Raw genomic sequence first — 15,000 nt, 5'->3', positions numbered from 1 at the left:
TATTCTATCAGTTAGTCAGTTTATTTCCGCACTTTCATAAGTTAACTGATTTATATTGACATAACAAAATTCCCGAGCTTAGTTTTTCACCAAACTAACTCATCATTCAAAAAGGTGTTATAATTGTTGAGTATTTATTCAACCCCCTTCTAAACACACTTTCACCTACCAACTGATCCTATCAAGTGGTACCAGAGCCGTTGAATTTTGTTCCTGCATATTCCTATCTACAAAATCTGATCACCATGTCTTCCTTCAACAAAATTCAAATGTTCTCAAGAGAAGAGTTCGATGATTGGAAGTTAGAATGCAGGCTCATCTAGCTGCACAATATGATGACATGTGGTATGTCATTACTGACGAACCAATGAGAATACTGAAAGCCAATACTGTTGTGGCTATAACTGATGGTGCACCCCATCGCATTGAAAAGCTAAGAGAAGAATGGACAGCAGAGGACAAAATAAAAGAAAATTTGGACAATGTAGCCAAAGATATCTTGTACAAAACGCTAGATAAAATCACTTTCAGCAAAATAAAGATGTACAAAACTGCAAAAGAAATCTGGGAGAAGCTGATCCATCTATGCGAAGGAAATAAGCAAACCAAAGAGAATAAATTCTCAGTTGTTGTTCAAAAATTCGACAACATCGAAATTAAGATTGGTGAATCTATGCACGAATATGATGAAAGAATCAGTGGCATTATGAACGAACTGAATGCACTTGGAAAGGTGTATTCAAATAAAGAAGTTGCACTGAAAGTTTTTCGTGGTCTTCCCAAAGAATGAGATGTTAAGACCATGACCATGCGAGAATTAAATGACCTAAATAAGATCGAACTTAACTACCTATTTGATGATCTAAAAGCTTACGAGTTTGAGCTACAAACGAGAAAAGGAAAACCTTCCACACCAGCCGCTACAACAGCCCTTAGTGCTGCCAAACTGAAACCAACTGGTTCAATTGAAAAAACTGCTGATCAGTTAAGCAATGAGGCAGTGTCATTATTTGTCAAAAATTTTGGAAGATTCATGAGAAGAAATCAAGGTTCTTTTCAAAGACAATATCAAAGGAACAACACCAAGGAAGAACCAAATTCTTGCTACAACTGTGGAAAAACTGGACACTTCGTTGTTGAATGTCCTAAGCCAAAGAAGGATAGTCGAGTATTAGCTGAGAAGGGAAACAAATCTCATGAGCACAGGAGAAGAGCCACAGATGATAAGAAATTATTCAGAAAGAAACACAAAGTTCTTCTAGCTCGGGAAAGTAAATCCAAATGGGTTTAATCTGACAGCGATGAATCAAAACCTGAGATCTTGAGTACCTATAGTGATGATGAGGAAGACAAGTGTCTGATGGCTGATGACACAGAACTTGAATATTCCAGTGAGCAGGTATTCGATTTTAGTTCAACTGACTTTACACGCGATGAACTTATTTCTACATTGCATGACATGGTCAACGAGTATCACAAGTTAGCTCTCTCAGTTGAGAAGGCTAAAGCAAAGCAAACTGATCCCAATGACGATAAAACTGAAACTGATGAATCAGTTGAACTGTTGAGTCTTAAACAGGAGATTGCTGATCTGAATGCTGAAAGAAGCAAGAATCAATCTATGATTCAGCAGTTAATGCTTGAGAATTCAAAGAAAACTGAGCTTATTCAGGCATGGAATAAATCATCAGTTGCACTAACTGAAATACAAGATATGAAAAAATCAGTTACCGATAAAACCGGTTTAGGCTTTATCAATCATGATGAAACTTCTATCAGTGATACTCAGCCAAAACTAAACATGGGTAAAGGGAAATACATTCACTTTGTCAAATAAGTTGTGGTACAAGAACAACCTGAGTCAAGTAGACCAGTTGAGCAACCTATTGAAAATAAGAACAAAGCTAAAAGGTATGGAATTGTTTATAGCCTTAAAACTTCAACCGATTCGTGTAGCTGGCAACCAGAGACGGATGAATTCTAGGGCTGTACTGGGCTGTAGCCCAGCCCACTTTTTTAATAATTTAGCGACGGTTTTTCAAAAATCGTCGCTAATATTTGCGACGGTTTTAGTAAAACCGCCGCCGATCTGGATCGGCGACGGTTTTAATTGCACCGTCGCTACTAGTGACGGTTTATTCAAACAGTCGCTAATATAGCGACTGTTTTTTGAAAAACCGTCGCTAATAGCGTCGGTTGTTTCAAAAACCGTCGTACATCAATGTCTTAGTCCAATCAAGTCCCGTCCATTTACAAGGATGAGACCAAATTTATCCTCTGATCCGCCCCACCTCAATTCTACAAAATTTCTCTCCCAAGTCCCAAGACCTTTAGCGACAGAATAGAATTGCGGACTCCCGAAGAAATCGAATTGCTCATCGGCAAGGCAACAATCCAAGTAAGAATCGGCTATACATTTTTTATTTTGTTTTGTATAGCTTCTCTGTGTGTGATTTGTGGTTTCTTGATTGTTTGTTGTTGAGTTGTTGAGTGACTATTACTTGTTTATTTGGTTAATAATTATTTTATTCTTGTTTAGGATTATAAATTGAACTATTTCAAAATGGAATATCAATCTGCTGCAAAGAAAGGAAAAACATTGATATCCTCTTTCTTTAAGAAGAGAGATCGTCAAGCTAGTGAAGATACTTCAATTCCTACTGTCCTTACAATGCAACATCAATCCAGTGAAAGTCTTCTATTTCCCAATATCCAAATTCCTTCATGTTCCTCTCCTAGAGACGATCATCAGTCTTCGTCTACTTTTATTGAACGAGATCCAGGAAAAAGAAAACAAATATGTGAGTATCATGTTAATGTACGAGATGAGATAAGACGTTCATATCTAAATATGGGGCCTTATCAACCAGATATGTTGGAGTATCCAGGTACAAAATTTGGAAGCCAGAATCGTCGTTTTCAGAAAAAATGGTTTCAGAAATTTTATTGGTTGGGTTATTCGCCTTCAACAAATAAGGCATATTGTTTCTATTGTTTTCTTTTCCTGAATGATGTTAATTCATCTAATATCTCGGCATTGGTCAATGAAGGATTTGACAATTGGGAAAGGGTAAACCAAGGAAAAACATGTGCTTTTCTTGTCCATATTGGTTCTGCAGCTTCTTCACCTCATACTATGTGTGAGAGAAGGGCTGAAAATTTGATGAGGCCCTCACAACATATTGATAAAGTGATGCATGCACAATCTAAAGAGGAAAAAGAGAAAAATCGTCTGCGTTTGAGCACCTCAATTGTAGCTGTTCGTTGGCTAGCACTTCAAGGTTGTGCTTTTAGAGGTAACGATGAATATCTATCTTCATCTAATCGTGGAAATTTTCTTGAATTGGTGAAGGCTTTTGCAAAAAAGAATATAGAAATTGATGAAGTTGTGCTTGAGAATGCTCCAAAAAATGCCCAATATATCGCTCCAGAAATTCAGAAAGAGATTTTACATATTATGGCCAATAGAGTACGACAGATGGTTCATGAAGAAGTTGGAGATAAATACTTCTGTATTCTTGTTGATGAAGCCCAAGATATATCTAAACGAGAGCAAATGGCCATTATATTGAGGTTTGTGAACAATCATGGGATTTTGACAGAAAGATTTTTTGCCATCAAAAGTGTTAGTGACACTACCTCAATGAATTTGAAAAATGAGATATCAAATGTTCTTGTTCATCATGATCTCCATGTTAAGAAAATCAGAGGCCAAGGATATGATGGTGCTAGCAATTTGCGTGGAGCGTGGAATGGACTTCAAGCATTATTTCTCAAAGATTGTCCCTATGCATACTATGTCCACTGTTTTGCACATCGTTTACAACTGACATTGGTTTCTGCAGCTAAGGATGTTAGTGTTATTTGGGAATTCTTTTCTCATTTGGACAATATTGTTAATATTGTCACTTCTTCTACTAAGCGCATTGCTGAATTACATACTGCACAGAGAAATGAAATTGAGTATATGTTGTCAATTGGAGAACGTGATTCTGGAAGTGGTGCAAACCAGATTGGTAATTTGCAACGAGCAGGAGCTACTCGTTGGAGTTCTCACTATGATTCGGTAAAAAGCTTGATAGGTATGTACACTGCAACTTGCAAAGTTTTTGAAGTTCTCAGTGATTATTCTCTAAATGGAAGAGTTAAGGCTGAAGTTCGGGGGATTTACAGAAACATGGCAAGCTTTGAATTTGTGTTTATTTTGCACTTAATGCATAAAATTATGAGAACAACAGATACTCTTTGTCAAATTCTTCAAAGAAAATCTCAAGACATTTTGACTGCTATCACATTTGTCATTACTACCAAAACTTGCCTTCAAGAATTTAGAGAATGTGGGTGGAATGAATTTCTTCAGTAAGTTAAAGTTTTTTGCTCAAGAAATGAAATTGATGTACCTGACCTTGATTGTCTATATAAGATTGGACGTTCCTGTCGGCAAACTACAATAGAACATCATTACCACTTTGATGTTTTTAATGCAGCAATAGATTTCATTTTGATGGAGTTAAATACTCGGTTCAATGAGTCATCGGTGGAACTTCTTTCTCTTAGTACAGCTTTAGATCCTAAAAATTCATTTGACTCATTTAACAGTGATGATATTTGCAAGCTTGCGAAGAAGTTTTATCCTGGAGATTTCACAGATCAAGAAATTGTTGCTTTGGAGTATGAATTGATACATTATAAACTTGATGTGATGCAGAATTTAAAGGTTTCTACACTTGTTGAGTTGTGTCAGCAATTGACCGAGAGTAGACGGTCAAGTGTTTATGTTATGTTGACTAGATTGATTCATCTTGTTTTGACATTACCTGTGTCTACTGCCACTACTGAGCGGGCTTTTTCAGCAATGAAGCATGTGAAGACGGCACTTCGCAATAAAATGGAGGATGACTTTCTTGCCGATTGTTTGACACTCTATATTGAACGAGATTTAGCTAAACATATTGATGTAAATTCTATTATTGATGAATTTTATGTTTTAAAATCTCGTAGGGCACAACTTCGTTAAACGATATAATGTAAATTTTTTTTTAATAATATATAACTTATCATATTGACTTCAAGCCCCCCCCCTCCCCCCCAACTTTTATTCCTGGATCCGTCCCTGCTGGCAACCTAAAAGGTTCAACAATAAACACCTGATTTCTCAAAATGGCTATTTATACCATAATTGTAAGCCAGTTCAGAAAAGATATCTGATGAAAAACCAGTTGAACAAGGCTAAAGCACATATTGTTTTATGTGCACACAACACACACAAGTTGGGAAAAAGCATTTGGAACACAGCAACTGGAAAGTCAGTTAGACTGATCCAAGTCTGGGTTCCTAAAGGACTAATCAGTTTAGGACCAAATAGATATGGGTACCAAAACTATTCATTGTGTGTGATTGCAGGTGACATGTACAAACAAAGAATCAATCTGGTATCTGGATAGTGGTTGCTCGCGGCATATGACAGGGAATGCAAATTTGCTATCCCAATTGATCAATTACACTTGTCCAAACATCAAATTTGGAGAGAACTCCTATGGTAAAACTGTGGGTAATGGTAAGCTTATTAATGGTAACTTTACTATTAAAGATGTCTTACTAGTTGAGAATTTGAAGTATGACTTGATAAGCATCAGTCAGTTACGCGACAACAATTTATCAGTTTAGTTCAACAGACACACGTGAACAGTTAGAAACTCAACTGATGAGATAATCTTAACTGGCAATCGTTGTGGAAACACTTATAAAGTAAGTTGGACTGATCAACCTAATGCATCAGTTTGTTTTATAGCTTCAAAATTTTTTAAGAACTGGTTATGGCATAAAGGGTTGAACCACCTCAACTTTAAAGATATTGCTTATCTTATAAATCATGATCTTGTAACTGGTTTGCCCAAAATAAAATTTAAAAAGGATAAAATTTGTTCAACATGTCAGTTTGGTAAGCAAATAAGATATTCATTTAAAAACAAGGGGAGTAAATCATCCTCGAGATTCTTAGAACTGCTGCATATGGATATTTTTGGTCCTATACCAGTCATGAATTTAGGGGGAATGAAATTCACCTTGGTGATCGTTGATGATTTTTAAAGATTTACTTGGGTTATCTTTTTAAAATCAAAAGACCAAACTGATGCATAACTGGTTATACTTTTCAAAAGATTATTAAATGAAATAGTTGTTATTGATAGGATCAGGTCTGATCGAGGGACTGAATTCATCAATCAAACTCTTTCACAATTTTTAAAAAATACTTGGATCAAGCATGAGCTCTCAGCAGCTAGAACACCTCAGCAAAATGGTGTAGCTGAGAGAAGAAATCGAACCCTTAAAGAAGCTGTTAGAACAATGCTTGCTGATTCTTGTATTTCTCTAAGGTTTTGGACAGAAGCAGTAAATATTTCATGTTAGACTCATAACAGATCAATGATTAATAAAAATCATTTGAAAACGCCACATGAGATTTGGCATGGACGTAAAACTGTGATATCTTATTTTAAAATATTCGGTTGCAGATGTTTTATTCTCGATAATGAAAAAATTTTGATGATAAATTTGAAGAGGGAATATTTCTTGTTTACTCATCATTTAGTAAAGCTTACAAAGTATTTAACAAATGCACTTTGAATGTCGAAGAGTCAATTCATGTGGGCATTTGATGAAAATGTACTAACTTATTAGCCAACTGATCCAGTTGAGCTGGTTGATCGCTTTACAGATATAAGTTTGGAGGATGATAGTGAAGAAGAAAATCACATCAATCAAAATGTGGGGACCCGGACGCTAATCATCTTCTTAATCATCTTTGGGATTTAATTATCAATTAAGATAAACAGGGTCTAAAAATTTTTTTATTAAAATATAAGTGCGGAACGTAATGGAATTTAACTAATATACATCTCAGTATAAAAGTACAATAATGTACAACAATTATTCAAACTAGTCTAAGGTTCAATTACTAATTTCCAGTATTAAACCAAGTCTACATCCAAGTCCGGAATTACCACTCTAATCTCGATCTCTCATCATCCTCTTGACCCTGATCCTGCCCCACCTGTTGTCATGCACACATACAAACAAGACAACAGCCGGATACTCCGGTGAGAATAAATCCCAGTATAAATAATGTATACATGCATTTAACTGAATTAACATAAAAGCATGAATTATATCTTATCACATGTAGCATAATCAAACAACATGTATCCATACCAGTCTGTAAATAAAACATGAATCGTAATCTACGAAACATAAATCAATACGGATCTGTAAATCAAATTCTAGTCTCAATATCTAAAACTCGATGCATCTCTCATTCTAATCTAGGGATCCCGGTGAATAAGAACGTAACAAGTCTCTCACCTACTACTACCAGTCGCAGTGGCGGTACGTTCTTATTTCTGGACTTTGGTCTAATCTATATCGAATAGAATTCTATCTGTATCTGAAGCATAACGATCTACCAAACGTCCAGTGCTTTGGCGTATCTACCAAGACTAAGCCTATTCTGACAATGTGCAATGGGTCAGTGACATGTCTGTCAAAATCTTACCCCTCTGTCAGTGACTCTTACTTAATAGCTCTCTGCTTTCTACTTCTAATTCAATAGAATAAACATACTCATTAAAACACAAAGGTATAAAAACAATACCATACAAGTATGTGGTTTAGGGAAACTCGAGTTAAATCTAACTCAAGTCGATCTCCCAATTGACATCCATTTATACATTTCTCTTCTCGGTCTGATGAAGAAAAAGTCTTGTATTCCAATCTGTCCATATCCAAATCTGATAATGACGATCATATAAATACCATATCAGTATATAACTCAATTAAAGACCTGTTATGATCAATACTCAAATCAGTATATAATCTGATCCATATCTGAACAAGGTACAATCTAATTCATATCAATGATATCACGATACAATTGAAATCATTACTGAATCTGATCAATATCAATCTACTGATGTTTCGACGGCATAATAATACAGTCACGATAACCCCGTCTATCTCAACATCATAGATATAATACCAGAATTCATAACAAGTATCAGTACAACTCAAAATCTGAATAATAACACAACTCTGATATAGAATCTCAACTAAATCAACTCTGAAATTCATAGCAATTTCATAAACAGTCTATTCTTTAATCTGACTTCAGTTATACAATGTCTACTGCAGCAGAAACATCATATCTGATTCATATTCAATTCTGACAATATCATAAATTCAAATCATGTCTAAACGTAACGAAACTTACGTCCAGTTATAGCCTGCGTCGATAGAAACACAGTACTGAAGTCGGATTCAAAAACAGACGGGCGGATTTCTCACAAAAGGCGTAAGGATTTTTCTCTCAAAAGCTTCAACCCTTTCTGAATTTTGTGAAGGAAAGTCGTGCAATTCTTATATATATATATATTGCATGCAACACCAGGAAACGTGGCTTATTTTTCATGCTGCACGTCGCACTGCGGGTGCGCTCATTCAATAACCGCGGGTGCGCTCAGTGTAATGATATACATCAACTTTTCCGAAAGCTTCGACCGCGGGTGCGCTCAGTCCTATAACGCGGGTGCGCTGACCTCACAGTAGCAGAACCACGGGTGCGGTCTGTCTAGCACCGCGGGTGCGGTGTCACTTCCATAATTAATCTCCAACTCTCTGTCCATCAACCGCAGGTGCGGTCTTGTTCGTAGCGCGGGTGCGGTCTAGACTTTATGCACCACTTCATAATCTCATTTAGTGCTTCTCATTACATGTCATGCATACTCATATCTTCCGAATATCACATCAATGAAGACTAATACATCTCGAGCCTTACACAAAATATCCTTCAAACACCAAAACCAGAAGTGATGGATCTATCAGTTGAACAAGAAAATGTTCCTGACAATCGCCTGGTAGAGCAAAATGATAATATTCAAATACCAACTAAAGCAGCAGCAACTGAAAATGAAGAAAACATTCAGTTGCCAACTAAAATAGTTGTTGAGATTGCTGCAACAAATACTGAATACATCTGGATGAAATCTCATCCACCAGAATTATTAATAGGTAACCCATCTGATCCAGTAAGAACTCGAAATCAAATTATTAATCTATTTATTCATTCAACTTTTGTTTCACAATTGGAACCAAAGCAAACTGATGAAGCCCTTGCTGATCCTAACCCGATAAATGTTATGCAAGAAGAGCTAAATAAGTTTACCCATAACAATGTATGGAACTTAGTTCCAAGACAAGTTTCTAAAACTGTTATAGGTACAAAATGGGTATACAAAAACAAACTAAACGAAGATAGTTTAGTTGTGCACAATAAAGCGAGGCTTGTAGCACAAGGATACTGGCATGAAGAAGGAACAGATTATGACGAGACATATGCAGCAGTTACAAGACTTGAAGCAACCAGAATATTCCTTGCTTATGCCTCATTCAAAAACTTTAAAGTCTACCAAATGGAAGTGATAGGTTGCATTTTTGAATGGTCAATTGCAGGAAGAAGTATATGTTGAACAACCACCAGGTTTTATTAATCACTCTCTTCCTGATCATGTTTATTATTTGAACAAAGCTCTATATGGTCTTAAACAAGCTCCAAGAGCTTGGTATGAAACACTTTCAAAATTTCTAACTTATCATGACTTCACTGTTGGATCAGTTAATAAGACTGTATTCAAATTTGAAAGAATTATCATATTTTAATCGTACAAATATATGTTGATGATATTATTTTTGGGTCAACTAACCTCAAAATATGCGAGAAATTTTCCAAGTTAATGAAGAAAAAATTTGAGATGAGCATGATGGGTGAACTGACATTCTTTCTCGGTCTGCAAGTGAAACAACTGAAAACTGGTATCTTTAATAGTCAGACAAAATACACGAAGGAATTGCTAAAGAAATTTGGCGTGGAAACATATTCAGCTGCAACTACTCCCATGAGTTTATTGATTAAATTAGATAATGATCAAGGGGGAATATCAATTGAGACGGCACTCTACAGAGGTCTAATAGGTTCTTTATTATACCTAACTGCTAGTCGTTCTGAAATTGTATTTTCTGTTTGCATGTGTACCAGATTTCAGGCCAATCCTAAGCAATCACACTTTTTATCTACCAAATGTATATTGAAATATCTTAAACGCACACAAGATGTGGGCTTATGGTATGCTAAGGACTCATCGTTCAATTTAGTTGGATACTCAGATGCAGATTATGTAGGGTGTAAGTTTGATCGAAAAAGCACCAGTGGATCATGTAAGTTTCTTGGAGACAGACTGATTTCATGGTTCAGCAAGAAGCAAACATTTATAGCAATTTCCACAACTATAGCAGAATACCTTGCTGCTGGAAGCTGCTGCGCTCAACTGCTCTGGGCTCAGCAACAACTGAAAGACTATGGAGTCATTGCAAAAGAATCTTCGATCTTTTGTGATAACACAAGCACAATTGCAATTACAAATAATTCAGTTCTTCACTCAAGGACCAAGCATATCGATGTCAACCATCATTTCATCAGAGATCATGCTCTAAAAAAGGCAATCAGACTGGAATACATACCAACTGATCAACAGGCACCTGACATCTTCACCAAACCATTACCCGAGACTAAGTTTTCTCAATTTCGCAATATTCTTGGTATAATTGATCTGTCTTAAATATATTTCTTTTAAGGATGATATGTAAGTTATTTCTAATTATTATGCAGTTAATTATTTGTCAGTTATTCAATTGCTAGTTAGCCAACTGTTAGTTATTCAATTGATATCACTTAGTATGGAGAAAAGAAACAATAATAAATCAAAATATCAAATTTATTGATAATATTTTTCACATATTACACTAGTTATTTACCTTTCTAGAGCATCTCACCACAGGGACATCCAACTAGACAATTCATTACAGGAAATTCATCTATAGCCTTCCGAGAAGATAATCTTTTCCAGCACTCTCTGCTTTTTTCAATAGCAACAACTCTATAAGACCTTCATCAGTAGCAAGATATGAAGTATGGATGAAATCGAGACGCCTTTTATACTTGATCTCAGTTGCCCTATGTTTATCAATAGCAACAAATCTATCCCGCTGTATGGTCTGGAAGTCATGTATTTTGGTCCAGGTGGACATGACTTTTTCAAAGACAAATAACTCAATAGCTTCCTTCAGTCTCTTCAAACGGCAAAGCATTACTGAAGGAGAAGGGTTGTTGGAACTTCTTGCTTTATCCATCTGTGATTAACTTGTGTTGTTATTATCTAATGACAGTGATCTTATTTATAGACAGACTTTTATTGAAGAAATAGAAGAAGACTAAGAGACATCAGTTAACAGAATGCACTTAACTGATCCAGACTAGGTTTCTTCTATCCTTTTATTTATATGCATCTATTGAGGGGGAATATCGAACTAAATGGTTAATTGATCACTCATTTACTGACCTAACTGATCTTGTCCAATAAGTTAAATGATTATTCAATAAATATTCCATATTAAATGATGTGACTGTTAAAATGACATCTTTAATGTCACTCATTGAATAGTAATTTGAAACTTGGCCCCACGTAGTTCATTGAAACTTATGTTCATGTTTTCACCGCACGTACACACGATTTTATCTTTGACTGACACGTGTCCAAAAATTTGAACTCTGAGGTCAAAACATCTGATGTGGAGGAGATGCAAACGCTGTTATCTGCAGAAGGACGGAAGATCAAGGTTCTGATCCGAAAAAGGAGCAGAAGCATGAGATTTAGCTGTTGGCTGACATCGTGGCCAAGGGACTGCTCGCTAAAGCAGGTTCATTTGCTGCTCTCACCTTGGAAAACTTACAGGTGATGACTGCGATTATGGCTAGACGCAGACTGAATTGGTCAACCATTATATTCTCCAACATGCTCCAATCATCCAAACAGTTCAAGGGATATGATGTACAACTCAGCTATCTTTTAAAGAACAACGGTTTGGTGGATGACTCGTCTGAGAAGTCATCTAAATTCAAAATCTTCAATGCCAAGAGTGTTCAGCTGCCAAAGGTCAAACTGGACATGTCACCTGAGCAGTTTATTAAAGTAAAGGAGATTAGGACAAATGATGCTCCCAAATCAGTCAAGAAGACAAGTCAGAAAAGAACAATCAAAAGGAAACTGATTGTCACTGAGACTAACTCTGAGTAAACTCCATCTCCCAAAATCCACAAGAATCCAAGAACTCTAAAGACCAAACCGGCAGTTGTTCTGAACAATATCCCAGCTGATCAGTTGAAACTGACTGGAGCTGAACAGCCTATCAGCGCCATACCTCTAAGTGCAGTTCCAATTAAGTCTTCAACTGAGGGTCAGTTACCTCCACCAACTGATCCATCCAAGAAGATTATCACCAAGTATGGTGATAAACAAAAATCAACAGGAGTCCAAGTTCCAATGATCTCCATCAATACTCCAACTACTCTCCCATTTGCCAGACCAAAAGGAGTGGTCATCAGGGAGAAAATAGATGCAACTGCATTAGGACTGAGTATCCCTCATGTCCTAACTGACCCAAAAGGGAAGGGCAAGATGACTGAAGTGCCCCGACCAATAAACTCTATTCAAATTCACATTGACCTGATTTGGAAAAAGGTCAATGATTTTGTTGAATCAAAGCAGGAAACTTACAATCAGTGGGTCAGGTTTAGAACTAAATTTTTTGCGAAGCAGTTCTGAAGAAATTTATTGCTTTGGAAACTGTGATTCTGAGGGTGGTCAATGCTGCTTCAATTGTTCAAGCACTGGAAAAGAAGACTTATTTCTTTGATCTGGTGTGTGTCAAGAAGCTTGTACAACTGATCACTCAGCTGCGCCAAAACTATGATCCAACCGGCCCTAACACTTTCACTGACAAAGCAGTGCATGATCAACTGAATATGGATCTTCAATCACTGCAGATAAAGATAAAAAGTTTGGAAATGGATCAAGTGTTGATTATCCCAACAAATGCTCAGTCTTTCATCTGAAAAGCAAGCTGAACAATCTGTTCCAGATCCAGAGCAATCCCAGGAACCAGCTGCATCGAATGTACCACCAATTGCTCCTCCCTCTAAGGATGCTCATTCATCTCCTTCAGTTCCTCCATCCTCTACTACAGATCTTCAGCTCTACACTGATGTTGAGTTGTCATTGGCAAACATCGACGAAGTCATGCAATCATTCGCCACTGTTATTCAGCTAAATATTTTAGCTACAGAAGCAGCTGAAGAACCAATAGTAACTGAACAACCAGCCGCAGCAGTTGTTTTGCAACAAAATGAAGAACCAGTTCAGTCGGCTGCCACGACTGAACAATAAGTTCTGGCTGAGACTGACGTGGCTCAGATGCACGTGGAACAATCTGAAGAAGTGCAAACTGAACAGCCACCTACAGTTGTTAAACCAACTGAAGAACCAGCTACAATCTTAACAGAAAAGAGAGCTGAAGAGCCCTCCAGCTCAACTGATCTTCTGACTTTCTTTCTTCCTCCTAAACTACAACAGTAAGCAATACCAGAAGAAGTTTTAGAAATGGTGAGACGTCTACTCATTTTAAAAGTGCGGAATATATTGTTTTTTAAAAGCTCCATTTTCGAAATAACATTTAAAATAATCGTAATTATTTGATAGTAAAAATAATGTAGTTTAAATTAACAAAACTCATCCAAAATCATACGTAAACATGAACGAGTAGAAATCTAAAAATCGCCAACGTTTGAAAATGTTCGTATTCTCTCAAAATTCATAAATAATAATGCGGAAAACATGCAGTCCTCGGGTCCTGTAACCGCACCAGGTCTGCCTACTCAGAGTTCGGCACCTTCAGTCCCTTCATCATCAAGCTCACCTGCATCACACATGCCTAGTGAGTTTAAAAATTCAACACACCTGTACCAGGAATAACAAGTACATATACATAGCACACAGTAGTGAAAAATATTATACTCAACATATCTTTCATGAACTTAAAAGCATAACGTCAACGTGTCGTGTAAAATCATATCGTGTCAAAGCATGTCATCTCATGTCACCATATACGTAAACGTGTCGTGTAAAATCATATCGTGTCAAAGAATGTCATCTCATGTCATCATATACGTATACATTTTCTTTTTAATTGAATTCAGTTCATTAGTTGTGACTTTCGTATCAGCTCTATCGATGGATCCATCTACATGTAACCACGGTACCGGGCGATCGGGGACATCAGCGACAGCATTACCCGTCCACTGAGCCCGGGCCTTAGCTCATCATATCTCATGTCATCGTATACATATACATCGTCAGTCACAACCAATTATTATCCTTCAAAAACATTATCATATTCACCACTTAATACAAATATGCATATATGTAACTTTTTCTTTAAAACCAAGCATGCACCGTATTTATCATAATTTTCATAAAAATCATAAACATAATGCCTAAACATTTAAAACATGATAAAATGTGCTCAGGGCGCTACCAGGACCAAAATCTCACCCCCGAGTGCAAAATGATCATTTTGCCCTTGGAAACCAAAAAAATTATGTTTTGCTCCTAGACGTAAAATTTCACAGTTTTTGACATTTTCTTAATTCCATTGACTCTAACATATTCCAAATAATTATTTAAGCCTACATAAATTTTCTCATATTTTTATTTGGCCTAAATCGATGAATTTTAAATTAATCTTTAAATACAACATATTAATGCGTTTTAATCTCGAATTAACAAAACCTTAGCATGAAATTCCCAAATTAAAAACTTAGACTACTAATAATTATTTGAGCATAAATATATTTTTCCATAATTTTATCAAGCTTAAATCTATGCGTTTCAATTAATTCTTTAATTAACGTTTCGTGCGGTAAGTAAATCCCGTAAAAATCCAAAACTCATTATTTTGATCCGAAACTTACCAAACTCTTAAAAATGTCCCAAACCATATTTAAAAGCATCCCTAGACAAAAACTCGAGTTCATTTCATAACTTAACCGAATTATTT

The 15,000-nt window shown here is 36.3% G+C and overlaps 2 protein-coding genes across 2 annotated transcripts; both read left to right on the top strand.

Annotated features, from left to right (window-relative positions):
* Window positions 1-340: 340 nt before the first annotated feature.
* On the top strand, window positions 341-790 carry LOC142528376 (uncharacterized). The gene has a single exon (XM_075633418.1). It carries the CDS (start codon window positions 341-343, stop codon window positions 788-790), a length of 450 nt encoding a protein of 149 aa, XP_075489533.1.
* Window positions 791-802: 12 nt separating this feature from the next.
* On the top strand, window positions 803-5,017 carry LOC142528375 (uncharacterized). Its single transcript, XM_075633417.1, has 4 exons — window positions 803-984; window positions 1,300-1,391; window positions 3,051-4,337; window positions 4,488-5,017. The coding sequence occupies exons 1-4, from the start codon at window positions 803-805 to the stop codon at window positions 5,015-5,017; spliced, it is 2,091 nt and encodes a 696-aa protein (XP_075489532.1).
* Window positions 5,018-15,000: the final 9,983 nt, after the last annotated feature.

This window comes from Primulina tabacum, chromosome 16 (assembly GCF_025594145.1).
Source record: "Primulina tabacum isolate GXHZ01 chromosome 16, ASM2559414v2, whole genome shotgun sequence".
NCBI classification, from domain to species: Eukaryota; Viridiplantae; Streptophyta; class Magnoliopsida; order Lamiales; family Gesneriaceae; genus Primulina; species Primulina tabacum.
The sequence above is the reverse complement of the archived record's forward strand: the minus strand, read 5'-3'. Positions and strand labels throughout refer to the sequence as shown.

Coding starts and splice junctions, on each gene's coding strand:
- LOC142528375 (XM_075633417.1), top strand. CDS start 803: ATGACCATGCGAGAATTAAATGACCTAAATAAGATCGAACTTAACTAC. Junction 1,392..3,050: donor CACAGAACTTGAATATTCCA/GTGAGCAGGTAT, acceptor TGGTCAATGAAG/GATTTGACAATTGGGAAAGG. Junction 4,338..4,487: donor CCTTCAAGAATTTAGAGAAT/GTGGGTGGAATG, acceptor TTTTTAATGCAG/CAATAGATTTCATTTTGATG.
- LOC142528376 (XM_075633418.1), top strand. CDS start 341: ATGTGGTATGTCATTACTGACGAACCAATGAGAATACTGAAAGCCAAT.